The sequence below is a fragment of the Strongylocentrotus purpuratus genome, unplaced genomic scaffold (assembly GCF_000002235.5).
Source record: "Strongylocentrotus purpuratus isolate Spur 01 unplaced genomic scaffold, Spur_5.0 spur5_scaffold_11, whole genome shotgun sequence".
NCBI lineage: Eukaryota > Metazoa > Echinodermata > Echinoidea > Camarodonta > Strongylocentrotidae > Strongylocentrotus > Strongylocentrotus purpuratus.
This window is the reverse complement of record NW_022145596.1, coordinates 16,612,716-16,637,135: the sequence shown is the minus strand read 5'-3', so window position 1 is coordinate 16,637,135 and position 24,420 is coordinate 16,612,716. Positions and strand designations below refer to the sequence as shown.

General features: G+C 35.6%; 1 protein-coding gene across 2 annotated transcripts in view; it reads left to right on the top strand.

Annotated features, from left to right (window-relative positions):
• The window catches only part of LOC583012 (putative methyltransferase NSUN7), a 41,172-nt gene that overhangs the window by 15,668 nt on the left and 1,084 nt on the right, over positions 1-24,420 (top strand). The window contains exons 2-11 of one of the 2 annotated variants that reach the window (XM_030980823.1): positions 1,456-2,202; positions 8,076-8,134; positions 8,897-9,180; positions 10,383-10,569; positions 12,766-12,976; positions 14,553-14,696; positions 16,675-16,776; positions 17,226-17,473; positions 19,321-19,534; positions 22,062-22,235. In XM_030980823.1, the coding sequence (XP_030836683.1) occupies positions 1,827-2,202; positions 8,076-8,134; positions 8,897-9,180; positions 10,383-10,569; positions 12,766-12,976; positions 14,553-14,696; positions 16,675-16,776; positions 17,226-17,473; positions 19,321-19,534; positions 22,062-22,186 (1,950 nt within the window). In that variant the 5' untranslated portion in view covers positions 1,456-1,826 and the 3' untranslated portion in view covers positions 22,187-22,235. The remainder of the gene's footprint in view (positions 1-1,455; positions 2,203-8,075; positions 8,135-8,896; positions 9,181-10,382; positions 10,570-12,765; positions 12,977-14,552; positions 14,697-16,674; positions 16,777-17,225; positions 17,474-19,320; positions 19,535-22,061; positions 22,236-24,420) is intronic. The other variant, XM_030980822.1, reaches the window with a different exon arrangement.

Sequence of the window (24,420 nt, the reverse complement as noted above, 5' to 3'; positions counted from 1 at the left end):
AAAAGGACCATGTTGGTGCATTTTAATTGCGTTTTAATGAATGATGTCTATTGTCTGGAAGAATGTTGACGTTGGTGTCATACTCCTGCTAATTAGAATTCTGTGAATCTCATTAATATCCATTATTTTGTCACAGGCCTAAATGTAAGCAAATCAATTCGCATATAATATCTAACAATTACAAGAAAAAGGGTAAATTTATTATGCTTTTAAAGTATGTATTTCCTGATTTACAATGCTTTCTTTTTCTTGGAAAATGTGTGCAAGTAAATGTGTATGTATGTTTGTTCAGATATTGAATTTGTTTTGATCATTTGTTGCCTATTTAGTTTACGTTTTGACTGCGGAATGCCTTTGCTTCGCAGCAACCAGTCCTTAGAGAAATTACCAATTGTGCAAAAGGCAAATAGTCTTATCAGTTATAGGCTTGTTGTATCTCACTAGATAGTCATTAGGCGGGTGATTAGGGCTTTATAGGTTTTCAAGTATTTCATCTTGCAGGGTTTCATTTTTCTGCTATAGAAATAAAGTGAGAGCTGCTGTTGTTTGTACAAAGTCTGTTATAAGCATTCTTTTCATATGTACGTACTGTAGATACCAGCAATTGTTTTCCATATAATATATGCAGTACAGTATGTCATAAAGAAGAAGAAAAAAAAGAAAGGCAAAAGCAAAGCAAAAAGAAGGAACAAATGAAAGAAAGAGAGACGGACAGAGAGACAGGGACAGGGAGAGAGACATGGGGGGGGGGGGGGGGGGGGGGGGGGGGAGAGAGAGAGAGAGAGAGAGAGAAAGAAACAAGACAAATAAAGATACAACTAAAGAAGGAAAGAAGTAAAGAAGATAAAAATAAAGAAGGAAAGAAGTAAACAAAGAAAGAAAGAAACAATGAATGAAGAAGAATGTGCAATCAGTTGTGACACTGGACTGTGGTCTGTATTTTTTACAGCGCAGGTGTGAAGACCATTGTATACCAACAATAACATCAATAACATCTGTAAGACAACAATCCTTCAAATGAACAGTGAAGAGAAATTCAATTTCAGTTGTCTCCTGACGAAAAGCTTTTGAAGATGACAAAAATCAATACCCATTTCATTCTTCTATTCATTAAGATGATTGTTTTTTATTGGTACTCTGACAATACCAATAAATCTCCAGATGTAAGAGGGTTGAGAGGTGGTTGAAATGAACATGAAAAGGAGCCGATAATATATCACTTGAGGAAAATTGATTTGGGTATCACCTTGTCAAGATCTTTTGGTTTTGAACTGGTTATGAAATCAAAACCATTTTCACATGTACATGTACACCTCGCCGTTAGACTACAACCTATGCTGTTTGACAACGTCATCAGAGTTATGGATATATTTTATGTTATAATCTTACAGTTGATACCATTCAATTCTATTTATTTAATGCTTTTCAAACTATTTGTTCTCTTTTCCTTTACAGCTGGAAATCCTAGCCAGACCTGTGAAATGAGCATCACGTCGCCCATAGCAACCAACCAAGCTATGACTCCTGACTCGTGCGCACTGCTACCTGTGCACACAGGCTGATTAACAAACAGTGAATAAATCCCCAATGATATCTCTGATGCAGTCAGCGATCAGTGTACTTTATGAAGGCAATACTAACATGTTTGCTCACTCAGCATATCTGCTTCGCCCTGATGCCAACTCAGAGTAAATACCCCTGACAGGCACGTACGTAGAACCTCAGCTACTCAGCACGGCAACGCTAATTTTGGCCTTCCGCGCCAGGATCTTAGATAGCGAAATCAAACATTGACTCGGTAAACATTTTCTTGCCCAATAGCAATCATGGCCCTGTGGAGTCCTCAACTGGGCCAGAAAGGCAGCTCGTTTGGGAACATCCCGTCCCCTGCCCACAATCGATTCTCGCCGCAGAAGGTGTCCAAGTCCTGGCACAGCTCGGGTGTCGATATGGAGAGCAATGGGAATCTCCTTGACGGGACAATCTTGGCCAGTCTGGAGTCGTTGGAGAACAACAACGTGACGAGTCATCTCATATACCACTATGCCAGCCAAATATTCAATGGATTGTCACCGGGACCTAAATCAGACAAACTCTCCTACGAGAAGGGGCTCGAGGAGGCAAAAACTATTCCGGTGATCAGTGTCAAAGACTCGAAAGTTAAAAGAAAAATCTACGATCTTGCCTTTGAAACTTTGAAATGTAAGTATATACTTTTAGCACTTTTATCTTTTTTTCCCCCTTTTATTCCCCCCCCCCCTTTTTTCCTTTCCTATTCAAATTTAGTATCTTTCTCTTCCCCCCATAGCCTTCTCCCTTGTTTCTCAAACAAATTCCTGACCTTGTTCATTCTGTTTCATAGAGACTTGCTCTTTCTTTTCGAAATCATTGGCTACATCTTGACTTATCAAGAAGGCTTTCCTGAAGGATGATGCGAATGTAGCAACTGGTGTAAATAGTAGACTGGTATAGAGATAAATTGAGAGTGTGAGAGGGAGAGAGAGAGAGAGAGAGAGAGAGAGGGGGGGGGGTAGGGGGTGGGGATAGACGTGGTGCAGCGGGAAGAATGAGATGGGGGGGGGGTATCTGTGGAAGATAACGAGCAAACATACATGTAGGTGCCTGCTCATGGTGTTGATTAATCATCTGTCTCGTTTGTTCAAGGGTAATATTAATAGTGATACCAAGATTAGTCCATCATTGTCTTTTAAATATTTTTCAATATCAAAGAATATTATTCTTACAATATATTTGATGTACACTGTACACTGAATTTGTGACAATTTTGTTTATTTGGTGATAGATATATCACTTATTGTAGTTGAATTTGAGAGCATTTATCATTATACTAGTAACATTTTAAAGCCCCTCTAAAGGGTTGGGAGCCAAAAATATGATGGCAAAATTTCACTTAAATTATATCATGATGTGAAAGAGGATGTTATTTGTGTTTAAAGTGGAATATTGATGAACGAATTGATGAACGAATACAAAATTTAGGTTTTCTGCGTACAACAGAAAAATCCAAATTATGTATTCTTTTATCAATATTTGTCTCCAAAGTTTAAACACAATTTTGGGGAGGAAATCTTTGCAGAAGTGTTTCTTAAATGACATCCTCTTTCACATTATGATACAATTTAAGTGAAATTTTGCAATCAAATTGTTGGTAATTTCGGGTCTCCCAACACTTTAGATAGGCAAATCATGCACTGATAGTCCTGTGTGATGTAACATGAACCCTGGTTGAGACATGAGCACATTATGTTTGCATAGATTATCTTCAAAGTAGTGCAGTGTCATGAGCATAAAGTCTAACAAACTAATCATCTGGTAGATACATGTACATGTATGTCTGCCTTCTAGACAGGGTGCATGCACAGTAGCTTTGCTAGGTCTTGAGTGGATTTCATGGACCCAGTCTCACGTTTTGTACATAACTGTACTCGTGATCAATAATTGAAAATGGTTAATCATTAAACGTAGACTCTACTATTTCATTGTTTTAAGAACATATGACAGTGGTTGATAATTTGTATATGATATAATGATAAGATATGCCTACACCCAAGATATTATTATACGCTGTTCAAAAAAAGCAATTTGCTTCTTTGAATATGTATAACTGATTGGTTAGAAAAACTATACAATGCTAAAAAATGACATCTTGATCAAAAATGTATTGCTTGGTGTTTGTTTCTGTCTTCCATTTCCTAAACACTTCATCCTAACTGAAAACACAGCAAACTAGTACTTACTACTTTTTATTGTAGTGTAGAGTGTAGCTTGACAATTTAATCACCTGATATCGCCTTTAATTACATGTGTATGTTCTAGATATCTTGCTAAGTAATGCTGCTTTCCTCTTTAATGAATTCAATTCAAACCCATTTCTATAGTAACAAGATGGGCCTAAATGGCATACATTAACTGATAAGGACAGCTCTTGTCCTTGCCTTTTGAGAGTAATTGAGGCCTTGAGTATTGAAAAGAAGTATTTAGCCATCAGCTCCCCCTTGAGCTAAAAAGAACTTTGTACAACAATACCTCTTTTCAACCTCTGGCCACTAATAGACAATAGAACACTCCCTGGTGTGTACTAAAGAGATTAACTACAAGACTCCTGGTGTATTTATACAATGGGAACAAATGGAAGTTAGGGAACTAGATTGGAACTGTTTACAGTTATATGCAAAACATGCCTTTTAAAGATCAGGTTGATATGAGAGTTAACTGGTACACAGTGAAACACAATAGTTAAATCCTGTTGCAATCAAGGCATTTCAAATGACACTATTTGCATGTTCCTCTGTACACTTCAAAGTCCAGAAGTTTTCAAGAATTGTTTCAAATATGAATTTAATTAATGATCAACTTAAGATCAGTGGATGAATTAATGAAGTATTATGTTCCAAACTTCCAAGGTTGTACTAATTTTACAAAGAGGGATTTAGAGTTTGAGGGAACTCAAAATGGGACTCCACTTTTGTACCGATTTTTGTACCATGGGGAAAAGAAAGCGTTTTGAGAGGGACTGCCCATCGTTTCAGTTTTTGTAATGTTTCGCTCTAAAGGGATTATGAGATGCAGACAGTACCAGGTTTTTTTTTTTTTTTACAGATACTTGCATGACAGAGATGGGGGGGGGGGGGGAGGATGCCTCAGAATCAGTTTGTACGGATTCTTGTAAGTGGACTTGGAAGGAAGGTGAATCCACTTTGTACTGATTCTTGCACTGACAGGATAAGAAAGTCATTGTGGAGAGGGGGGGGGGGGGGGAGGAGATTCTCACAGTTCCAGTTTGTACCTTTCTTTGTACCTCAGGGATTGTTAGAATGCAGACATCCCTTTTGAAAGTTGGCCACATGACGCTAGGTTCAAAGGTTAAAAGAGGTTACACATTATGACCCAGATTTAGAAGGACGTCACAGTGAAACAATACTTCCCCTGTATCTTCCAATATTATTTTGGGATTCCTTGTCATACTCAGACATATTGGATGACAAGGAGCTTTGCTGGAACACTTTCCTCTGGAGTTTGAAAGTGAAATCTTAGAAGGACTGCTCTGTTTACATTGAGTTCATTTGATGCTTTTGGCTAGGTGTTTCTGGTGCAAGTTTCGAGATGAATACTAAAAACCTGTGGAAGTTTGATGATCATCTTTCTAAACAATGTTGGTTTCCTTCACCTTACTTTGCAGGTCATTCACTGGGACCCAGCAGGGGAAATTTTCTGACTTTTATTTCCTGAAATGAGGAACTCTCGTGAGAATGGATAAGCAAAATCCATAACAAATGATCAATGTTTTGAAACTGAATGCGTTAAACTGTATTGTTTCTGAAATTCAGAATCCACTTGAAATTAGAGATTTAATCAATATATGTGTGTTTTGAGGCTGATTGAATCTGATAAAAAGAGATATGGATCTAGGTTCTTTCAAATATGTTCTTATAAAATGCATGAAATATTGCAATACAAAGAAATAAAGAAAATATAAAGTTATTTTGAGAATTGTTTGAGATGCTTATCACAATGAGAATTGAATCTGATGCACAGTCTTAAAACTGCATTTGATATATCTACATGTACATGTTCATATTGTAACTGGATTCAATCAATACAAAAGTGCAATGAAATATAAAGTTATTGTGATAATCGTTGTTTGAGATACATATCAAAATAAGAATTGATTCTGATGCATATTCACATAATTACATTTGATATATGTATCTACATATTGTAGCTGGATTCAATCAATAAAAAAGTACAATCAAACATAAAGTTATCATGAGAATTATTGTTAGAGATACACACTGCATAATGCATATAACAATAACAATGGAATCTGATGCCCCTTGAGCATTTAATTAGAATGGATCTCATGTATCATCATTATTATTAAACTCACAAACTTACATTTTAGCTGGATTTGATAACTCCTTTCAAATATTATTTAGGATAAAACATTGTACATGTATGCTGCCCATACTGCACATATCATGATATGATAAGGTCGGGACGAGCTCACAAAGAACTGGCAGTGATATATTGATTTACTGATGTGGAGTTCCGTGACAATTTGCCAATTAGATTTAATTTTGTTTGCAATCGTTGCTAGGTGATCACAGTGCTGCAGACTCTAAATATTTGAATCACCTATATCTGCCATCAAATTTTTTGTATTTCTGTTGATCTTGTCATATCGATTCTGGTGGTTCATTTTGAACATTGCAATGCATATTGACAAACTTGTGTGCTATGATGCATGGTAGTTATGGAGACTGTGATTATTTTCCTTTCCCTTTTCCATTTGATTTTTTAACTTGGTTGTATTTTCCTCCAATATTGAAGGAAAATAGAATATTGTGAATACATAGAGCTACATGTATAATGGTAATAATTCATACTTGGTAGGCTATATGTATGTTGAACATGAAGTAGTTGGGAAAGATGGGGTACATTTCAGAATAAACAAAGTAGTAACCAAATTAGAATAAGTTGCGTGTCCACAATGATACACTTAATATTTGACATAATGAATGAAAGTGCTGGAATTTTCAAATTAAGTTCCGATTTACTTTTACATTATATTTTTGTAAGAATATTTTGCATTTTGTCATATCAAAACTGATGACATGCCGGCAGTTCATTTATCTTTTACCATACCTACATGTGTTATGAGAAACTAATCACTTTAAAATGTGATGTTATGCATACACGAGGCCCTGTATACAGAAGCTTCAAAGAGGAGATGGATACAGGCTTCCGTTGTGTGAAAGGTGCAGGTGAATAATTAAAAAGTCTATCGGCATCCAGCCTTAACGACCATGATAACTAGCTATCAATGGCGTGATCAATCAAGGTTCTTTGAAGGCTTTATTGGCTTGTGCAGTGTTGTACTTTCAAAACATATAGTGGACTTTGCTTTTATTATTATTTTATCCCGGCAAAGACAAAACCAAGAAGCAATGAATACAAAGGTGAATACAGTAAGATTTGAAAAGAGACACATGGATGCCGGGGAAAAGAAAGATTAAATAGGTAAAGCCAGACGGTGACAGTATAGAAATGTATGAAGTTAGGTTATCTTTTGTATAACATGGCACACTCAAGATGAGTTATGATATCAATGTTCAGGAAGAGTGTGATGTTGTTAATGATTAATGAGGATGGAGTGGGTCGGATGTTGCGAGGGGTAGCAATGTGAGGGCAATGGCAGACAGTAAGGTGAATTCATGTAAAAAAGAAATGTAATTATTAATGTCACTATTAATAACATCCACTGTCCTTTTTTTTTTTTTTTTTTTTTTTCCATTTTCTTTTTTTCCCACTTTCTTTTTCTTTCTTTCTTCCTTTCCTTTTCTTTTTCTTTCTTTGTTCCTTTCTTTGTTTCTTCTTTTCTTCCTTTCCTTTTTCCTTCTTTTTTTGAGGATTCCACACAAATATAGCTTCTGCTTTTTAGTGGATATCTCTTTTCCTTTAAAATTTGACTTAATTCATAAGATTATATATATTGTATCCTAAAATGCTTTGATTACTTATCAACATTTGAGATTGTATGGTAACAAATAAGTTTCATTTTCTATGTTATATTGCAAATATCATTTGATATTCATTTTATGTAAGCATTTTTTTCTGTTTTGATTGAGTTATGGAAATGACATTATTTGAAGTGAATTGAAGAAACATGTAGTTGCAAGATAGAGTTGTTCATGTGAAATAAAGCTTGCATGTGTGTGTACACCTGTATATTGCCCAAATCATTATATACCGGTAGTTCTTAGATTCTTTGTATTATAGGCTGTTTTTGTAATCTAATCAAATTTTATTAGTCAGAATGCAAATAGCATACATTACGTGTTGTTAGGTCGGACAAGCCATAATGTTTGTCCAGCCTAGCAACAATTAATGTATCCAAAATCGCATTCTGAATATTGAAATACAATTATTCATAACAGGTGAATAAACCAATTTGAAAAGAGGCACTTAACAAAGATTTGTGCATTCAATTTGATTACATTGCATAAATCGTCTGTTGAATTATTTTTGTTTGTTTTTGTCTTTTGTTTTCTCAGATCAAGCTCTTTTGGAAGATGTCCTCATGGACAGTGGGTTTTACAGCTATGATGCATCGGTAAGTATAAAAGACTGAGATCCAAAATAGATTGCAGAAAAAAAGTCAGGAAAAAATTGCAGCCTATTGTACACAGTAAAAACACTATCGTCACTCACAGAAATTGTAACTGTAATCTAAATCTGGGGTGAAATTCAAGCACCATACTTTGGAAAATTAATATTGAATAATGGCGCAGCGTATTTGCCAGCCCACTTATGGCCAATTAAATCGGACTTTAGATTGTGTTACAGTAGGGGGAAAATGCAATAAGACCCTCTCTCTCTCTAATACTCTTCTTTTAAATGTAGATGAGCAAACATACCAGTAGATAAAAAAGGAACTTATTTGCAAGGTAATTGTTCAAGTAGATAGCTTCATTGTTTTCTAATTTTATGCATGATGTTTCTGTAATTAACATTTAATTCTTAATGTCATAGCTTGGCCAATACGATATTCAGTGCTGTTTCTTAATGCAAAGGCACAATATGGCTATGAAATTAACAAAGAGTATACCTGAAAACGTATAAATTATGAGAACTATTTTCTTATCCCTCTAACTGGTATTGGAGATCAGCAGCATTTTGCAACCTGGGCCTCATTTCACAAAACGTGGTCATCAGTGACAAATGACAGGTTTTGTTATAAGCTAGTGAAATCCTTGCTGCTGATTGGTTATCAGCAGATTTGTCACTGATTTTTTGTCATTTTTCATTGATAAAAGGCTTTGTGAAACGGGTCCCAGTTGTTATTTTTAAAAATTAACATAATTGTTGTTTTTAGGCTGGTGAGAATCACAGTATGATCATGGTGATCCTGTGCGACATGGTCTACCGCAAGTTCGCCAAGCGATCCCGACGCCAGCCGGAGACCTGTATCCCGTACGTTCAGGAGGTGGAAGATGACATGCTGAGGTACAACACCAAACTGAACGCCGCTCTGGCCAGGAATCGCATCAAGTACCAGGCTGCGAGCATAGAGAACCTCCTACCGGCAGCGGTCAGGGAGCGGGAGAAGTGCGGGTCACAGCTGCCCTGCTTTGCCTGGATCAATCAGCTTTGTATAAGGTACAAAAATAATTTATCTTTCACTTTGACTAGCGATGTTCAATAATTTTAATCAGGAGCTATGTTTTCATGTACAGTCAAACCTGCTTTAGTGACCACCTGTCTACAAAGACCACATTTTTTTGTTTCCCATGAAAATGGTTTATCACTGAAACATACACTAAAGGAACCTGTCTACAAAGACCACATGCCTATAAAGACCACTTTTCTTGTCTCCCTTGGGTGGTCTTTAAAGACATGTTTCACTGTATTTTCCTTAGCTTTGACTAGTGATGTTCAATAATTTCATTCAGGAGCTGTGTTTTTATGTATTCTGACAAAGTTTGGTTAATTTGAGTAAGATTTAAATTTAGATTGGTTTTGCGATGGCTCAATGGAATGAAGTTGTGAAAGATTCCTTTAAAATCAAATGTCTGGTTTTGAAACCGCTCTGAAGCATACAGCATAAATGCAGTTGATCTGATACAGCATATGACATCATTTAAAAAAATCAATCAATACACGTACATGTACGTTATCCAGTATTAAAAAAAAGATGAATATTGACCTCCAGACATCAGTAAATAACAGAAGCGCTGTTTCCACTGAATCAGAAATACCTGTCTATGAATTATTTATTTGATCCAACAAGTTACAAACAGAGTACAACCTTCATGAAGCCATTCATCAACATGTGTAATTATAGATCTTTGGAGCTGATAGCCCTTATATTTATGCCGTTTAAGCACAATTGTGATTAAATGGAAGTCGATATCCTTGACCCATCTCAAATCATTGAACTAAGGTTCATTATTCAGAATACTCTATTCTATAGTGAAATATAAAAGATTCCCCTATTAGTAAATGCTTTGTTAAAGCACAGTCATGATGAAGCTAAAGCTCTGAGTGGATTTTAGATATGCAGGGGTCGCGGAACCGTAGGGGGAGGGGGGATCTGTAGCCCCTTCCTTTTTTGTTGAGTAGACATGTACAACGCTACGCCATAGCAGTAAAATGATATGTTCTTTCACATGCTTGACCCCCCCTCCTCACTTAAAAAAAAACACTCTGTGGCTTTTGAAAAGAATAGATAAAGTAATGCTTATTATGATAAAATAGAAATAATGTTGTTTATGTTACTGATAAGGCTTATTTGAGTGCTGAGTGATAAACTTGGTGTAATTCTAATGTTTTTTTTTTTCCTCTTCCTTTTTTGTTTGCAGTGTTCAAGATGCAGTAGAGGAGCTGCAAGAAGAAGGGTTTAGACTGGTGAGCTCCGTAGACAGAATGGTAGAACATCATTCCTTTGTAATTGATCACCACTGCGCCAATGTACTCATGTTCCCTGCCTCGGCGAGAGAAGAGATACAAGAAAGTGAGCTGGTGAGGTCAGCCAAACTTATTCTACAGGTGAGCATCTGGCACAATTTCTTTAGATTTGTCTTTGGATGAAAAATTCCAAGAAGTTCCTATGTTGTTTTTATCAAATATGATTAATCATATATAAAGAGAACTTCTAATCATTTACATTTTGTCCATGTGCCTGTGGCCGGTCTTGATACATGTACACTTCAGATTTCACAATACTTTTTGCTGCAACAACTGTATTATTGGGGAAGACAAGTTTCTCCAAAGATGGTTTCATTCTGCTGTATCACCTTTACTGAATCAAATTCACATATATTATTGAGGAATACAATGTAGAAGATTTCTCCTCAGGGTTTATTTTGTTTGTACTGAATTCTCATAGAAATTCATACATTATCGATCAAGTGATATAATAATAATAATAATAATAATAATAATAATAATAAATAATAACAATAATAAAACAGTGCTTATAAAGCACTTTCCACAGAGGTCTTGGTGTATTTTACTGACTTGCAGCCCAGTGGCTTACTGATTTATTTTTTTACATACAGCCTGCACTTTGTGTCATCTACAGTAGATGTAAAAATAGTGTACAGTGAAACCTTCAAATAAGAACCGCTCAAGGGAGACAAGAAAAAATTAGTCTTTATAGGCAGGTGGTCATTATGTACAGGTTCCTTTGGTAGGTGTTGCAATGAGAAACTATTTTTTTCAGGCTAAACAAAGACCGGTCTTTATAAACAAGTGGTCTTTCTATACAGGTGATCGCTGAAGCAAGTTTGACTGTCCTGTTGACATTAAGGCGATATGTTATTTACTGGCAGTAATGTATTATTTCAAGAGAATATATCCAAAGGATATGTAGCCTTTCTGCATGTATTGAATATGTGATTGAGGTCTACATCCTTCAAATTTACTTGAGAATGTTTCATTCTTATTTCCTGATGTTTCACGGGGTAAGGTTATTTTATCTGATCACTTTGAAAAGGAATGGAATAACCGATATCACCAGACACACATTGATTATCCTGTAACAGTTTGTGAAAGCACATTGCCCTTAAAGGCCATTTTCATAATGTAACCAAAGTTATACTTAGTGCCTCGATACAATTTTATCATTTACATGTCACAAATAATTGTATTTTAATCGTTAGAATGCAAATTGTATATATTATGTGTTGTTAGGTAGGGTGAGCCATATAGTTTGTCCTACCTAGCAACAACTTATGTTTGCAATTTGAAATCCAAATATTGAGATACATTAACTCTTTACAGGTGAATGAAAATTATTTTTATCGAGGCACATCACAAAGGCGTATGCATAGATTTGGTTACATTACAAAAATAGCCTATTGTACTTGTACCCAGAGCCATCTTTACACAGATTTTGGCCAACCAGGTTCGAGTTGGACACAATATGGCGACTACTGCTTTGTTGGGAAAGCACAAAACAAGAGAATAAACACCATGTTGTGACCTAGTGAAACCAAGTTGGCCAAACTCTGGGTATAGGTGGCTCTGCATGTACCCATACCGCAAAGACCATGATCATGCTTTTAGATTACCCTCTAGGAAGTGGAGGTGTTTATTTGGTCTGTCCCACCTGCCCCACTGTATATTATGTGCAGCCAATCAATACTCTGTTAGGGAAGGAAGGAAGGATATGAAACATTTGCTGTCTGTATAGCTTTGCTATTGTGTGAAATGAAGAGACGCTGGGTGGAGGTGTGGATTAGTTCTACTAATGTGTCGAGTTTAGTGGAGTTGTCATGGAATAAAAAAGATTGAATGAAATCCTTACTCTAGCTGCAGATGTCCCAATCGATATCAGTCATTTATATGCTAAAAAAAATTTATGACTGTAGTAAATATTCAAGTTCATTTAATAACAAAATGTGAACTGTTCAAGTATATAAAAATTGTTTGAAAGAACGACTGCAAAACATTGTTCATTTGGATGTGGCTGCAAAAGTTTACAAAGTTTATAAAGAAATTGAATTTAAATCAAAACTATATTAGTTTACAAACATTTGTATCTGAGAATTACTTTCTGTTGTTACATGAATTACATTGGCCAGTTCTGTAGTGAATGTGATGTTTCTTTTATTTCAGGAATCAAATTTCATTTCGAAGCCATATTTTTGCATTTAATGAGGAGAGAAGGAGCATTCAATGTGCAGGAATTTGAATTAATGATCCTAATAATGTCATCTGTATTTAATATTTCTGTTACAGGATAAAACATGCTGCTTGGGACCCCATTCGGTGAAAGCCATGCTGAATGAAGGTGATGACATCATTCATACGAACGTTGGGAATGGCTGGACCACGGCACACTTAGCAACACTGACCAATCAGGACAACACTACCATCTATGCATTCGGTATCAAAGATGATGAGCATCTGGAGATGCTAGAAGCCAGGATGGGAAAGCTACGCATTCACAGTATCCTTGAATATGACCTGACAGTGATATTTTCATGTGATTTGAGGAGTACTATGAAAGACTGAAATATATTTATTGAAGGTTTTATTGAAAACATTCCTCCATTGGTGTTCAGGCTTAGAACTTAATGGCCATGGATTAATGCAAGCTCTATGTGTACCAGATTTTTTTTTTTATGCCTCCGTTACGAAGTAGCCGGAGGCATTATGTTTTCGGGTTGTCCGTCCGTCCGTACGTCCGTACGTACGTACGTACGTACGTACGTCTGTACGTACGTACGTCCCGTTCTCGTGATCGCGTTATCTGAAGAACTGGTTGATGGATTCCTGCCAAACTTTGGTCATGTATGTATCTTGTAGAGCCGATGAACTGATTAGATTTTGGGGTTACGAGGTCAAAGGTCAAAGGTCACAGGGCTCATTATGTATGCAAAACGAGCTCGTGATCGCGTTATCTGAAGAACTGGTTGATGGATTCCTGCCAAACTTTGGTCATGTATGTATCTTGTAGAGCCGATGAACTGATTAGATTTTGGGGTCACGAGGTCAAAGGTCAAAGGTCACAGGGCTCATTATGTATGCAAAACGAGCTCGTGATCGCATTATCTGAAGAACCGATTGATGGATTGCTGCCAAACTTAGGTCATGTATGTTACTTGCAAAGCCAAAAAACTGATTAGATTTTGAGGTCACGAGGTCAAAGGTCAAAGGCCACAGGGCTCATTATGTATGCAAAACGAGCTTGTGATCGCGTTATCTGAAGAACCGATTGATGGATTGCTGCCAAACTTAGGTCATGTATGTTACTTGCAGAGCCGATGAACTGATTAGATGTAGGGGTCACAAGGTCAAAGTTCAAAGATCACAGGGCACATTATGTATGCAAAAACAGCTCGTGATCGCGTTATCTCAAGAACCGATTGATGGATTCCTGCCAACTTAGGTCATGTATGTTTCTTGCAGAGCCAATGAACTGAGTAGATTCTTGGTTCATAAGGTCAAAGGTCATGGGCTCATTATGTATGCAAAAATAGCTTGTAATCACAATATTCTGAAAACCTGTTAATGGATTACAATTGAACTTGAATTTGAAAAATTTCTTCTGTTTTGGTTTGTAAAATTGCTCTATGACGGAGGCATCATTTTCGACTGCGCGCAGTCGAAGTTCCATCTAGTTTTTTTTAAATTATTCTTTTTATTTATTTATTTATTTATTTATTATTATTTTTTTTTTTTTTTTTTTTTTGGGGGGGGGGGGGGGCTAAATTCATATGAAGCAAAGAAAAATATAAGTTCCTGGAAATCATGACACAATGCTAGTGTGATAAATCTATTGATATTGAATTCAATCATTGAAACAATTTTGTTTAGGAGAAAAATCAAATAAATTGATTAAGTTTCCTGACAGTAGTTTTAAATATTTATATGTTGAGGTTTTACTACTTTAATTGTACATTGATCAAATCAGTTTTTTTTAATTTTTTATATATTTGCTGGATAAGGGGACCATTTTAGGTTCAACATAAATGCTTTTTGGAATTCTTCTTTATTTGACCTTGACTCAATGACCTCCTTAGATGTGAAATTCATCCGGGAGGACTTTCTATTAGTGCAGCCCGAGGACAAAAAGTATAAAGGAGTCAAGGTGATGATGGTAACCCCAAGGGATTCAAGGTCAGGAATCATCAACCCTGTGGAGTACATCTTACAGGAAGGAGAAGGTATGGATATATATATGTCCCTCTTTTAATCTTTATGTCCCTCTTTCAATCTTTATGTCCCTCTTTCAATCTTTATGTCCCTCTTTCAATCTTTATGTTGTGGGAGGCAAGTCGAGTCCCTGAAAACAAGTTCTACAATATGCTTTGCCTAATTAATAACAGAGATGAGATTCCTCCGCCGATCAGCGGAATTCTGCCGATTTCAAGACTGGTAAAAAAAACTAACAAACTTTCAGATTATCATTAATTGTACATCTAGCATTGATTGACCTCACTACCTTAGCAGCATTAATCTCTCATCTGAACAATGTTATAGAGTCCCTTTAAGCAAGATGAGGTAACAGATATTTCTCAAATTTAGAATTTAAATGTAAGGAAAACGTAAATACATTCTAAAGTTTTCTGCAGAAAGGGGGGAAAGGGGGCAAAGGGGGCACAGCTCCCTTTAACCCCCATTTAATCTTCCTCCTTTTGAGGAATTTCTCTGTCTCATCCCAAATAAGCATGCATTTTCCACCTGGAACAGAAACGGTTACCTGCAAGGTGAAAGTTATTTCATGCGAAGTCAGTTGAAGCCACATCTAAACCATTGCCTCCTGGAAGCAGGTTGGAAGCAACAGGTTAACAAAGAAACAATAAAAGGGGGGGGGGTATATTCCTAGTATGTATGTATACATACAATTGACAATATATCAATTTTCGAACATCAACAATTGTAAAAGCCTTGTTAAATTGTTCTCGAAAGTAGAACAAAAATGATGGAATTGGTGCAGTATGCAGTAAGAAGGAAAAAAAGGAAGTTTGTTATGACACCATATATGAAAGGAATAAGGTGAAATACAGTTTCTTAGAACTGCTTAAACAAATCTATAGTTGTTATGACACCAAATGAAAAGAGCTGTGGTGGCAGCAGCAATCTCCAAGGAACTTCCTGATTCTTCATTGATAAATAAATGATTATAAATGAGGTGGAAAAAGACACAAACAATCATCCTTGAATCAATTCGCACTTCAGAACAAGATTTTGATGTAGACTGAGGCAGGTGGAGATATTGTAGCGATATTAAGAGCGCATCTGACACATAAGAAATCGGAAGTATTGAACAGTCTGTTGTGGTCCTGCCTAAGTTCTCCTTGATATTCATATTTTCTCACACGTCAGAAAGTACACTCGAGTGTGATGACACAACATAATGATTTTTTTAAATATAAGAAGTCTGATAAACTGTAATGTCATGATATGATATAAAATAACAGTGGTTTCCAACATTGAAGACCGAGTTTAAGCTATGAGTTAATGTAAAATTCTTGTAAGGCACTGGCAAACCAGCCAGCGTACCAGTGTATCTCCAAAGAAGAAAACTAAGGAGAAAGGAAGAAAAAGACAGAGAAACTAAAGAAACTCTTAAACCCATGTAGAACATGTAGAAACATTATTTATAAAGATGTATTACCAACAATATAGGCTAAATGATGATTATTAAAATTTGATTAAAGGTGTAACAGTGTTGAAAAGTACAAACATACAGCAAAAGATGGATTTGGTGTGGGTGAAACATGTGCAAACTGTATTGTATTACTGGAAGGAAGGATGTAAGTGACATGTACCATAGAAACATGGCAATTGAACAGATCATGCTATTTATTTTTATCTTCAAAAGTCTTGGTTGGTGAGTTAGAGTGATAGAACGAGTATACTTGTGAGAAAACTGGCTAGGTTGACAGTCTCATGCAGGTGATGTTACTGAAATTGTGGGAAGATAAATCATATGATTATTACAAACTGATCTAATGAGTATAATTGTGCTCTAAGGTAGTATTTTTAATCCTTTAGTTAACATGTTGACTACTTTATTCATTCATTGCCATAGGCTTAATACTAGGGCCACCTGGTTCCAGTAGTCAATGGGTTAAGCTATTATGTATTTTTTTTTAGATGCCTTTAATTTGAATTGTTCTTTATTTGTATTACCTCTAGATCCAAGTATTCTGAGAGAACTATCTCAAGAAGGACAAGACCTGGACAGGATAGATGAACTAGCTCTGGAGCACATGGACCTCTTGAAACATGCGTTGAAATGTAAGTAACATACAATTTTTTTAAAAAATATAGTTTTAGGGTTTTACAGTAAACAGAAACAAAAGAAACAAACAAACAAATTAAAGATAGTAGGAAAGACAGAAAGTAAAGAAAGAAGGAAGGAAAAATGTCTTTTGAGAACCAGAAGGACGTTAAACAAAGATTGAGGAATATGAATCAAAACCTTCTTTGGTTCTCAACAGTATCTTCTCTTGAATGACTTGTTGCAGCATTTTATGATTTTTGTGTGTTTTAACATCGGGATTGCACTTTCAGACAATTTATGTTTGAACAAGTTTAGATAAAGTACTTAACTTTCACATTTTAAAAATGCACTGATCATGTCATTTCATAGTCTTTAAATCAAGTTTGTTCCGACTGACAGCTTCTTCATTATGTAGGCAATAGCTACAATACATCACTGTTTTCTCACATTTTTATGTTCACAGTCTACCGAGTCCAAGCAGTCGTCTACGCCACCACCTCCATCATGAAGGAAGAGAACGAGAACGTGGTCGCCAAGTCTGCCGAGTTCACCAACGGCAAGATGAGCACCAAGAATAACCCCTACCGGCCCGTGCCCCCGGTCCTGCCCCTCACACCGCATGACTTTGAGGTGCAGAACTCTGGCAAGTTCCTCCGGATGGAGCCTTCAAACGTGATGGGTGGATGCTTTGTGGCTATCCTGAGCAGAGAGGTAAGACCTACTCTGAATGTATCCAGCAATTATATTTGTCTTTGCTCTCAACTGATGTATCCCTTTAAGAGAGATATTAGGCAATTTATATTTTTTAATTTTTTTTTAATGAACATTTATTTTCTTCCATTCAATTTGACAACATATTTGACATCTTTTTAAATGATACAATTTGTACGTAGGAACTTAAATATAGTTTAAGAACTTGTATTAAGAAATTGAATGCTAATTAGGGTTAAATCCTGTATGATGTATGATATATATATATATATATATATATACTTAAAGGGGAAACTTACAAGGATTATCACCATCATACTATTGTTACCTGTATTACTTGATAGATATTCACATTATGTCATAGAAAGGAGTTTGGAATTTGACCTCCATTGTGATTACTTTGAAATTAATATTTGTTTTAGGATTTGTTTTGATAGGCAACTGATATGTCAAGTATTTTAAACAGAATTTCCATTCTTACTTTTCAAGAACATGGTAAACGTATCACAAAATGGTACTGATATTTTCTTTTTGAATTTACAATGTTGGTGTCAAAGTTAGAAATATAAATAGGCAAATCATTTTCCATCCATTGCTGGTGTTTTAGTTTATTCAGTTTTGCATATGATTGATCTTAACATTTTTAATAATGTTTTTACTCTCGACAATTTTCAACATGTTTTGCATAACTAGAAAGACTTCCCCCCCCCCAAGATGTTCATTTTTCACAATCAAATCATGTAATTAACCATTGAGAATGACACAAAATGAAATCTTAATTATATTGCGCTCGTTCCGGAAGAAATCGCGAGATTGTGCATCTCCCATCAACCTTGCCTCACCTGAACCTTCCGATGTAAGTTGTGCCCCGCAGAGCCGGGCAGGAGCACCCAGTTCCAAAGCACAAAACATTATATACCAATATATATATCTCGCACTGCAAAGAAAATATATCGTCTCTTTTCACTTTTATTAATGATTACACCAAGAATATATATTCTACTATGAAAAACTTCTCTGTACACAACACACAACTGCATGATAGGGATGTACAGGTGTATATATCACAAAACAGCACACATTAGATCTTGATGTACCAATATTCAATATATTCTCATGAGATATAAACATGTTTCATTGTATCATTTATATCCGAGAACTGAAGCACAACACAGTTTGGTATTATTCTTTAGTACATGTAGAACACACTATATAACAGAATGTTTTGTCAGTGACCCTGGAATATATACAGATATAGCTTTTTAGATATATGTGAAGACAGTCTCAATGTTAAAGCTGTCCTACAGACAGTCACCAGGGGGTTGTTAACGAAACCGTCATAAGTCTAACTTCTTGGACATCCCATTGAAACCTATGTTATAGAATTAACACATGTTTCTATGGGATGTCCACAAACTTAGACTTATGACGGTTTCAAGAAACTAGCCCCACTTGTTTATGAATGCCTCTCCTTCAGCACCAGTTCATGTATAAAGCTAACATATCAATAAGCAGGAAAAGAAAGAGAGGGGATGGGGGAGAAAGAGGATGAAGAGAAAGAAAAGAGAGAGAGAGAGATGAAGGGAGAGAGGGGATGGAGGGAGGAAGGGAGGGAGAGGGAGGGGAGGGAAGGAGAGAGAGAGAGAGAGAGATAAAGATAACTAGATATCTGGAGAGAGAAAGACAATCAATATATTCATACATTATATTACATATATTTTTCTTCACATATAAATACAACCATTATTTATGATATATACAGTTTGATTCTATAGAGAGCACTTATAGTAACTTCCATGGACTAATCTACGTCTCTTATTCCCTCTTGACACCTGCCCACCCCATAGGATGAGGCCATGAGTGCCTCCGACGTGCTGGCCAGGGCTGCTGCCAAGGGCCTGTGCGAGCTGCCAGACTCCAAGGAGGATGGGGACAAGAAGAAGCGCAAGGGCAAGGGACAGGCTGCAAACAAGAAGTCCAGACAACCCAAGACACTGGCCCAGAAGGTGGAGTTGCCCAAGGAACCCAAGCTGGGCAAGAAGAAGCCAGTCAGGACAGCCAGTGAGTATTCAAAACAACTTTGCCCCCTTCCTAAAATGTCATGGACTGTTGATTTCATTTTTTAAATAAATAATAGTCCATGAAGAGGCCTGCAGAAGTCAGTGAAGTTGGGCATAAAATGAAATATAAAAATAATGTTAAGTAGAATGTTATGAAAGAAAATATAAACAGGATTAAATTCATTTTACCTTAACATTGGTAAGAATCTCTGAAGAGACTTTTTAAAGTCTTTGGAATTTGACAAAATATATTAAGCTTGCTATTGAGGTATAAAACATAATTGTTGAACTAGTCTGATGCATTAATTTTATAGATGTGTATTTCTTAGATAAAGAACATATATCACAAGTATCTATTCCAGATTTTCATATCAAGTCCCCATTATTAACAATATGTGCATTTCCATAGTTAAATGTACATGTATGCAAGATCACTTTACAATATTTATTAGTTTTTGCATGGTATTTCTAGAATCACTTAAGTAGTATATTTGATTTCTTTGTTATTCACTATTACAACTTCACAAGAGGCACAATTGCTTCATGTTTTCACTACATTGTCTTTTATTTATGATTTAATTTGATTTTGAGTTTTTTTTTTCCTTTATACAATCACTCACAAAGCATCTTTATTCAAGTATGTACAGTCTGTTAGAATTATGTACGTTATGATGTGTGCCAATTACAAAAAAAAATTATAACACAGCGCACAATATATTGGTTCATGTTATGAGCCTGACATTGTTTATTGCATACTTGCATGAAGGATGACGAAGCAGTTGTGTTAGTAATTTACTATGCCCTCACTGTGAACATATGGTAGGAATACTCCCCAGGGAGTGGAGATGGTGCACTTTGTGCGTGAATGAATCCGATGACCGGGGTAATAATATCTGTAAAGTGTTTAGAGACGGTATTCCGTATTGAGCGCTATATAAATCCATATTATTATTACCGTAATTAAAAACAGTGTATTAACCGCACCTTTTTGCCGCCGAAAAAAATTCAAAGTCGGGGGTGCGGCTTATACACGGTACACCAAAAAAAAAAAAAAAAAAAAAGTAATAATAAAGTTTTGATTTATGCCCCTCCACCTGGCGCTATGCCTGGCAATGTCTCTCAGTTCGGTAATCGGTGTGTTGACTCACCAATCGGAAACTAGAACAACACTCAAATTTGTCTGTCATCTTGGTTTGAAAGAAATCTTTCTGATAGATCTCAATATGTAGTTTAGAATAAATTCCTCCAATTTTTCTTCTATTACATGGTGTACCACAAGGTTCTATCCTAGGTCCCCTACTGTTTTTTATTTTACATCAATGATCTTACACACAAAAAAAAAAATCTCGGCAAAAATAAAAATAAAAAAATGAAGGGCAAAAAAGAGGGGTGCGGTTAATACACGAGGGTGGTTTATACAACCTTAATTACGGTATATGTGGTCGGTGCCATTTAAAGAGTTATTCCAAGGACCCTTTGGTATTATAAAACTAGGCCCCTGTTGTTAAAAATGAGCAAATATCGTCTCCCTTGATACACATTTTACCAGATTGATGAATACCAAATAGGAGCATGCAGCTAGCCTAGAGCATGCCATGCACAATCCTTACAAACTAGAATAGAGCAAGTGATGTCTTCACAATATACTAATCCGTTATTTTAATAAAGTGCATGTAGTCTCTATTCTTAGGAGTAACAATTTGGTCATACTTAAAAAAATTGTAGTATTAGCCCACCTGACAATTGTAAATTTTAAAAAAAGCACTGATGTCCACGTAGTGACATCAGTTATTTCCAATAACGCTGTATTAGAGCAGAAGATCACCCAATTTTCTACATTTTATGCACCAATAAGCATGTCCTTTTTCAAATTTCCCTTTAGTTATTCATGTAGGTTAAGGAAAATTGATTTTGTAAAAGGTATTTGGTTACAACTTTGTTGTCATTTTAAGAATATTCAAAGATGTTATATTATCAAGAACTGTGTAGTATATTCATGAAATGTATCGGATGTGCATGGACCTGAAACAATTGTTTAAACTTAGAATTTAAGATCAGAATTTTTGTCACAAAGGAGGTCTAAACAGGGATGAGATTCCTCTGCCGAGTGGCAAATTTCTGCCGATTTTGAGGTTTCAAGATCTTTGAAAAAAAAGGGAAAAAAAAAAACCCAAAGAAAATCCATTTTTGCTAACCCTAACCATGTAATTAGCCCTGTCAGGAACGTTGCCCCGGACCCCCAGTTAATCTTCCTCCTTTTGGGGAATCTCTCTGTCTTATCCCTGCCTAAAGTTATACTAAAAATTGATTTTTATTTGATTTATTTTTTAATTTTTACAAATATGGTAATTTATAAAAAACTGAAGCTGTCAGTAGAAATGAAAATCTTAAAGTTTGAAGGTTTATTTATTCCACAAATTATTAAAGGCACACAGCTCCTGCAAGTCCCTCAAGATAGTAAGTTGTTTAATATTTTGAAGCACTGTCGATCCTTTGCCAACCCTTCAATCCATCTTGTGACGATTCAGAATCTGCAGACAGCATCAAGCTACCCACCAAGAGGAGCCCCAAGGCCAAGCCCAGGACCCGCCAGGATGCCTGGATGCATATCAGCTCACAGCACCACCGCCTCATGCTCTCGACACCTCCCTAAAGCAAACACTGACCTTTGACCCGACGCAAAAATCAACATGCACGCATGGGTACCGATCACAAATGCTTTTTTTTTAAAGAAAATTTAATTCCTGTTTTGCAGTGTACCTGTGGCAGCTTTTATTAATCTTGCACATTTAGCCAGAATCCACCATGCAGACATGGATTAAAATTCTGAAACATCCTTCCTCATATAACATGCTCATTGAATTGTCTTTTGGAAGGCAGAAGGGGATTAACTATGTACAAAATGATATGAGTTAAACGCCGTTCTGACTTCAAAGAGACAAATCAAACTTGTTTTTTTTTGCACTTGATGGTAATTTGCAGATCTAAACACACTCATCTCACTTGCATGTGTAACTATACCCATCACCATAAACCATAACCTTACCACACTCAACCAATTTGATACTGGTGCCTCTTAATCTGAATCATTATGTTGCTGTGCATTTGCTTTTGTTGCATTTGAGAAAGAAAAAACCAGCTTTACTCTGCATCAAGGGAAACTTGTTTGTGCATGAGATTGAAATACTTTTCGCCTTTGCAATTAAAAGCAATGCATGTCACTAGTTTTCACCCTGTATAGGCTCATGGGAAATCAAATGCATGATGTGCTCTTATTTGAATAATATGCTTTCATCTCATTAACTATAACAATCTAATTCGTCATTTCTTCATTGCAGAATAGTTATACTCCTTCGATCATCATGCCTGTGTTTCATGATTGAATTGATCTTCTTTTTCTCCTGGGCTGATGCTTCCTCTAACATTTAATTTTTAATTTTCATGCTCCTTTCAAACATCAAACCTTGGTGAACAGTATTCTCTCCCTATAGCTATTTTGTAGAAAGTTGTGATTGAGTTGAGTTCTTTCATTTCAAATATTTGAAATGAAAGCAGATTTGAGATTTAATCCAGTAGAGTTTAAAAGACGAAATTAAATGAGTTACTAATGATACTTGAGTCACACCGCCAAACCGAATCCAACCTGACTTTCTTTTAGCTTTTCTGAATAATGTAATCTTTTGTTCAGTCTGTGGTCAGTCTTACTAGTGTGACTAGAATTTTTCTACAATTGTTTTTATATAAGAAACAATAAAAGACATTCATGATAAAAACTTTTGATATTACATAACATAGTTAATAAAAGATTGAGAAAGAGGAAGTTGTGAATGTTTTGTTGTTGCTGATAAAGACTAATAAAGGAATTATACAGTGTTTGGATGTAGTTTCCTCAATTTCTTTCACTTTCTCTAGTTGCAGGTTCTCTGGGCTAACGAGGAAATTACAGCCATCTTTTCTTTACCTTTTTTTTAATTTTTTTTACATACTTTGCCATGTCTATTGTGTGGTGTGTTGTGGTGATGCTAATTCAATAGAAAACAAATAGATTAATATTTGTGTCTTTTTGAATGATGGCAATATTTTTCATTTCAGAGGATATCTTCTTTGCATATTTTGTCTTCTGTCGCAAATTATTATGCTGGATGTATTCTTGCAGCTGAACAAATTGTTGATTTGTCAAAAAAGCAATTAGTTAGAAATGAGTGAATTATCAAATAGTTATAGTAATTGATGTGACAGTGTACCTTTTGTTCTTCATCTTAAGATTCAGTGAGCTAATTATTATATTTCTGCACTCAGTCTGCAAGCGTACTCTGCACAAACGATTCATTCTTGTGTTTCATACTTGTGGGTGTAATCATTTACATATGCATTTCTCAGTTGTGATTGTAAAGGAATATATATTTTTTTTTGCCTTGATTTTGGGGTTTAATATAGTATTTCTTTAAGCAGTAATAACAAAAATCATCACATTTTTAAGATTCAAATAAATTTTAACGGTAAAAAAAGTACCGGTACTGCTGATTTTATCAGTAAATATTTAGACTTTAATACACAAAGTAAAGTTTTGTTCAAGTAAGTAATTACTTTAATTTTATCTTCTACAGAGAAATGTAAAATGGAATTCCTCGAATTTGATTGGTCAAACATGTCATTTAAGAAAATATACCCTTTAAATTGCCATGTTTTCCTAATAAAATCCTGATTCTTATGCACACACAATTATTATGATACTAGAGTTGAGTGAGTATGTGTTACTGCTTAAAGGTGATTGTTAAGAAAAAAAATTAAAAAAAAAACAACAAGACTGATTTAGCAACGATATGCATTCACAGTGCTTCTTTTGTGCATGTGCTAAGTTTAAATCCTCCACATGTACTCATCAAA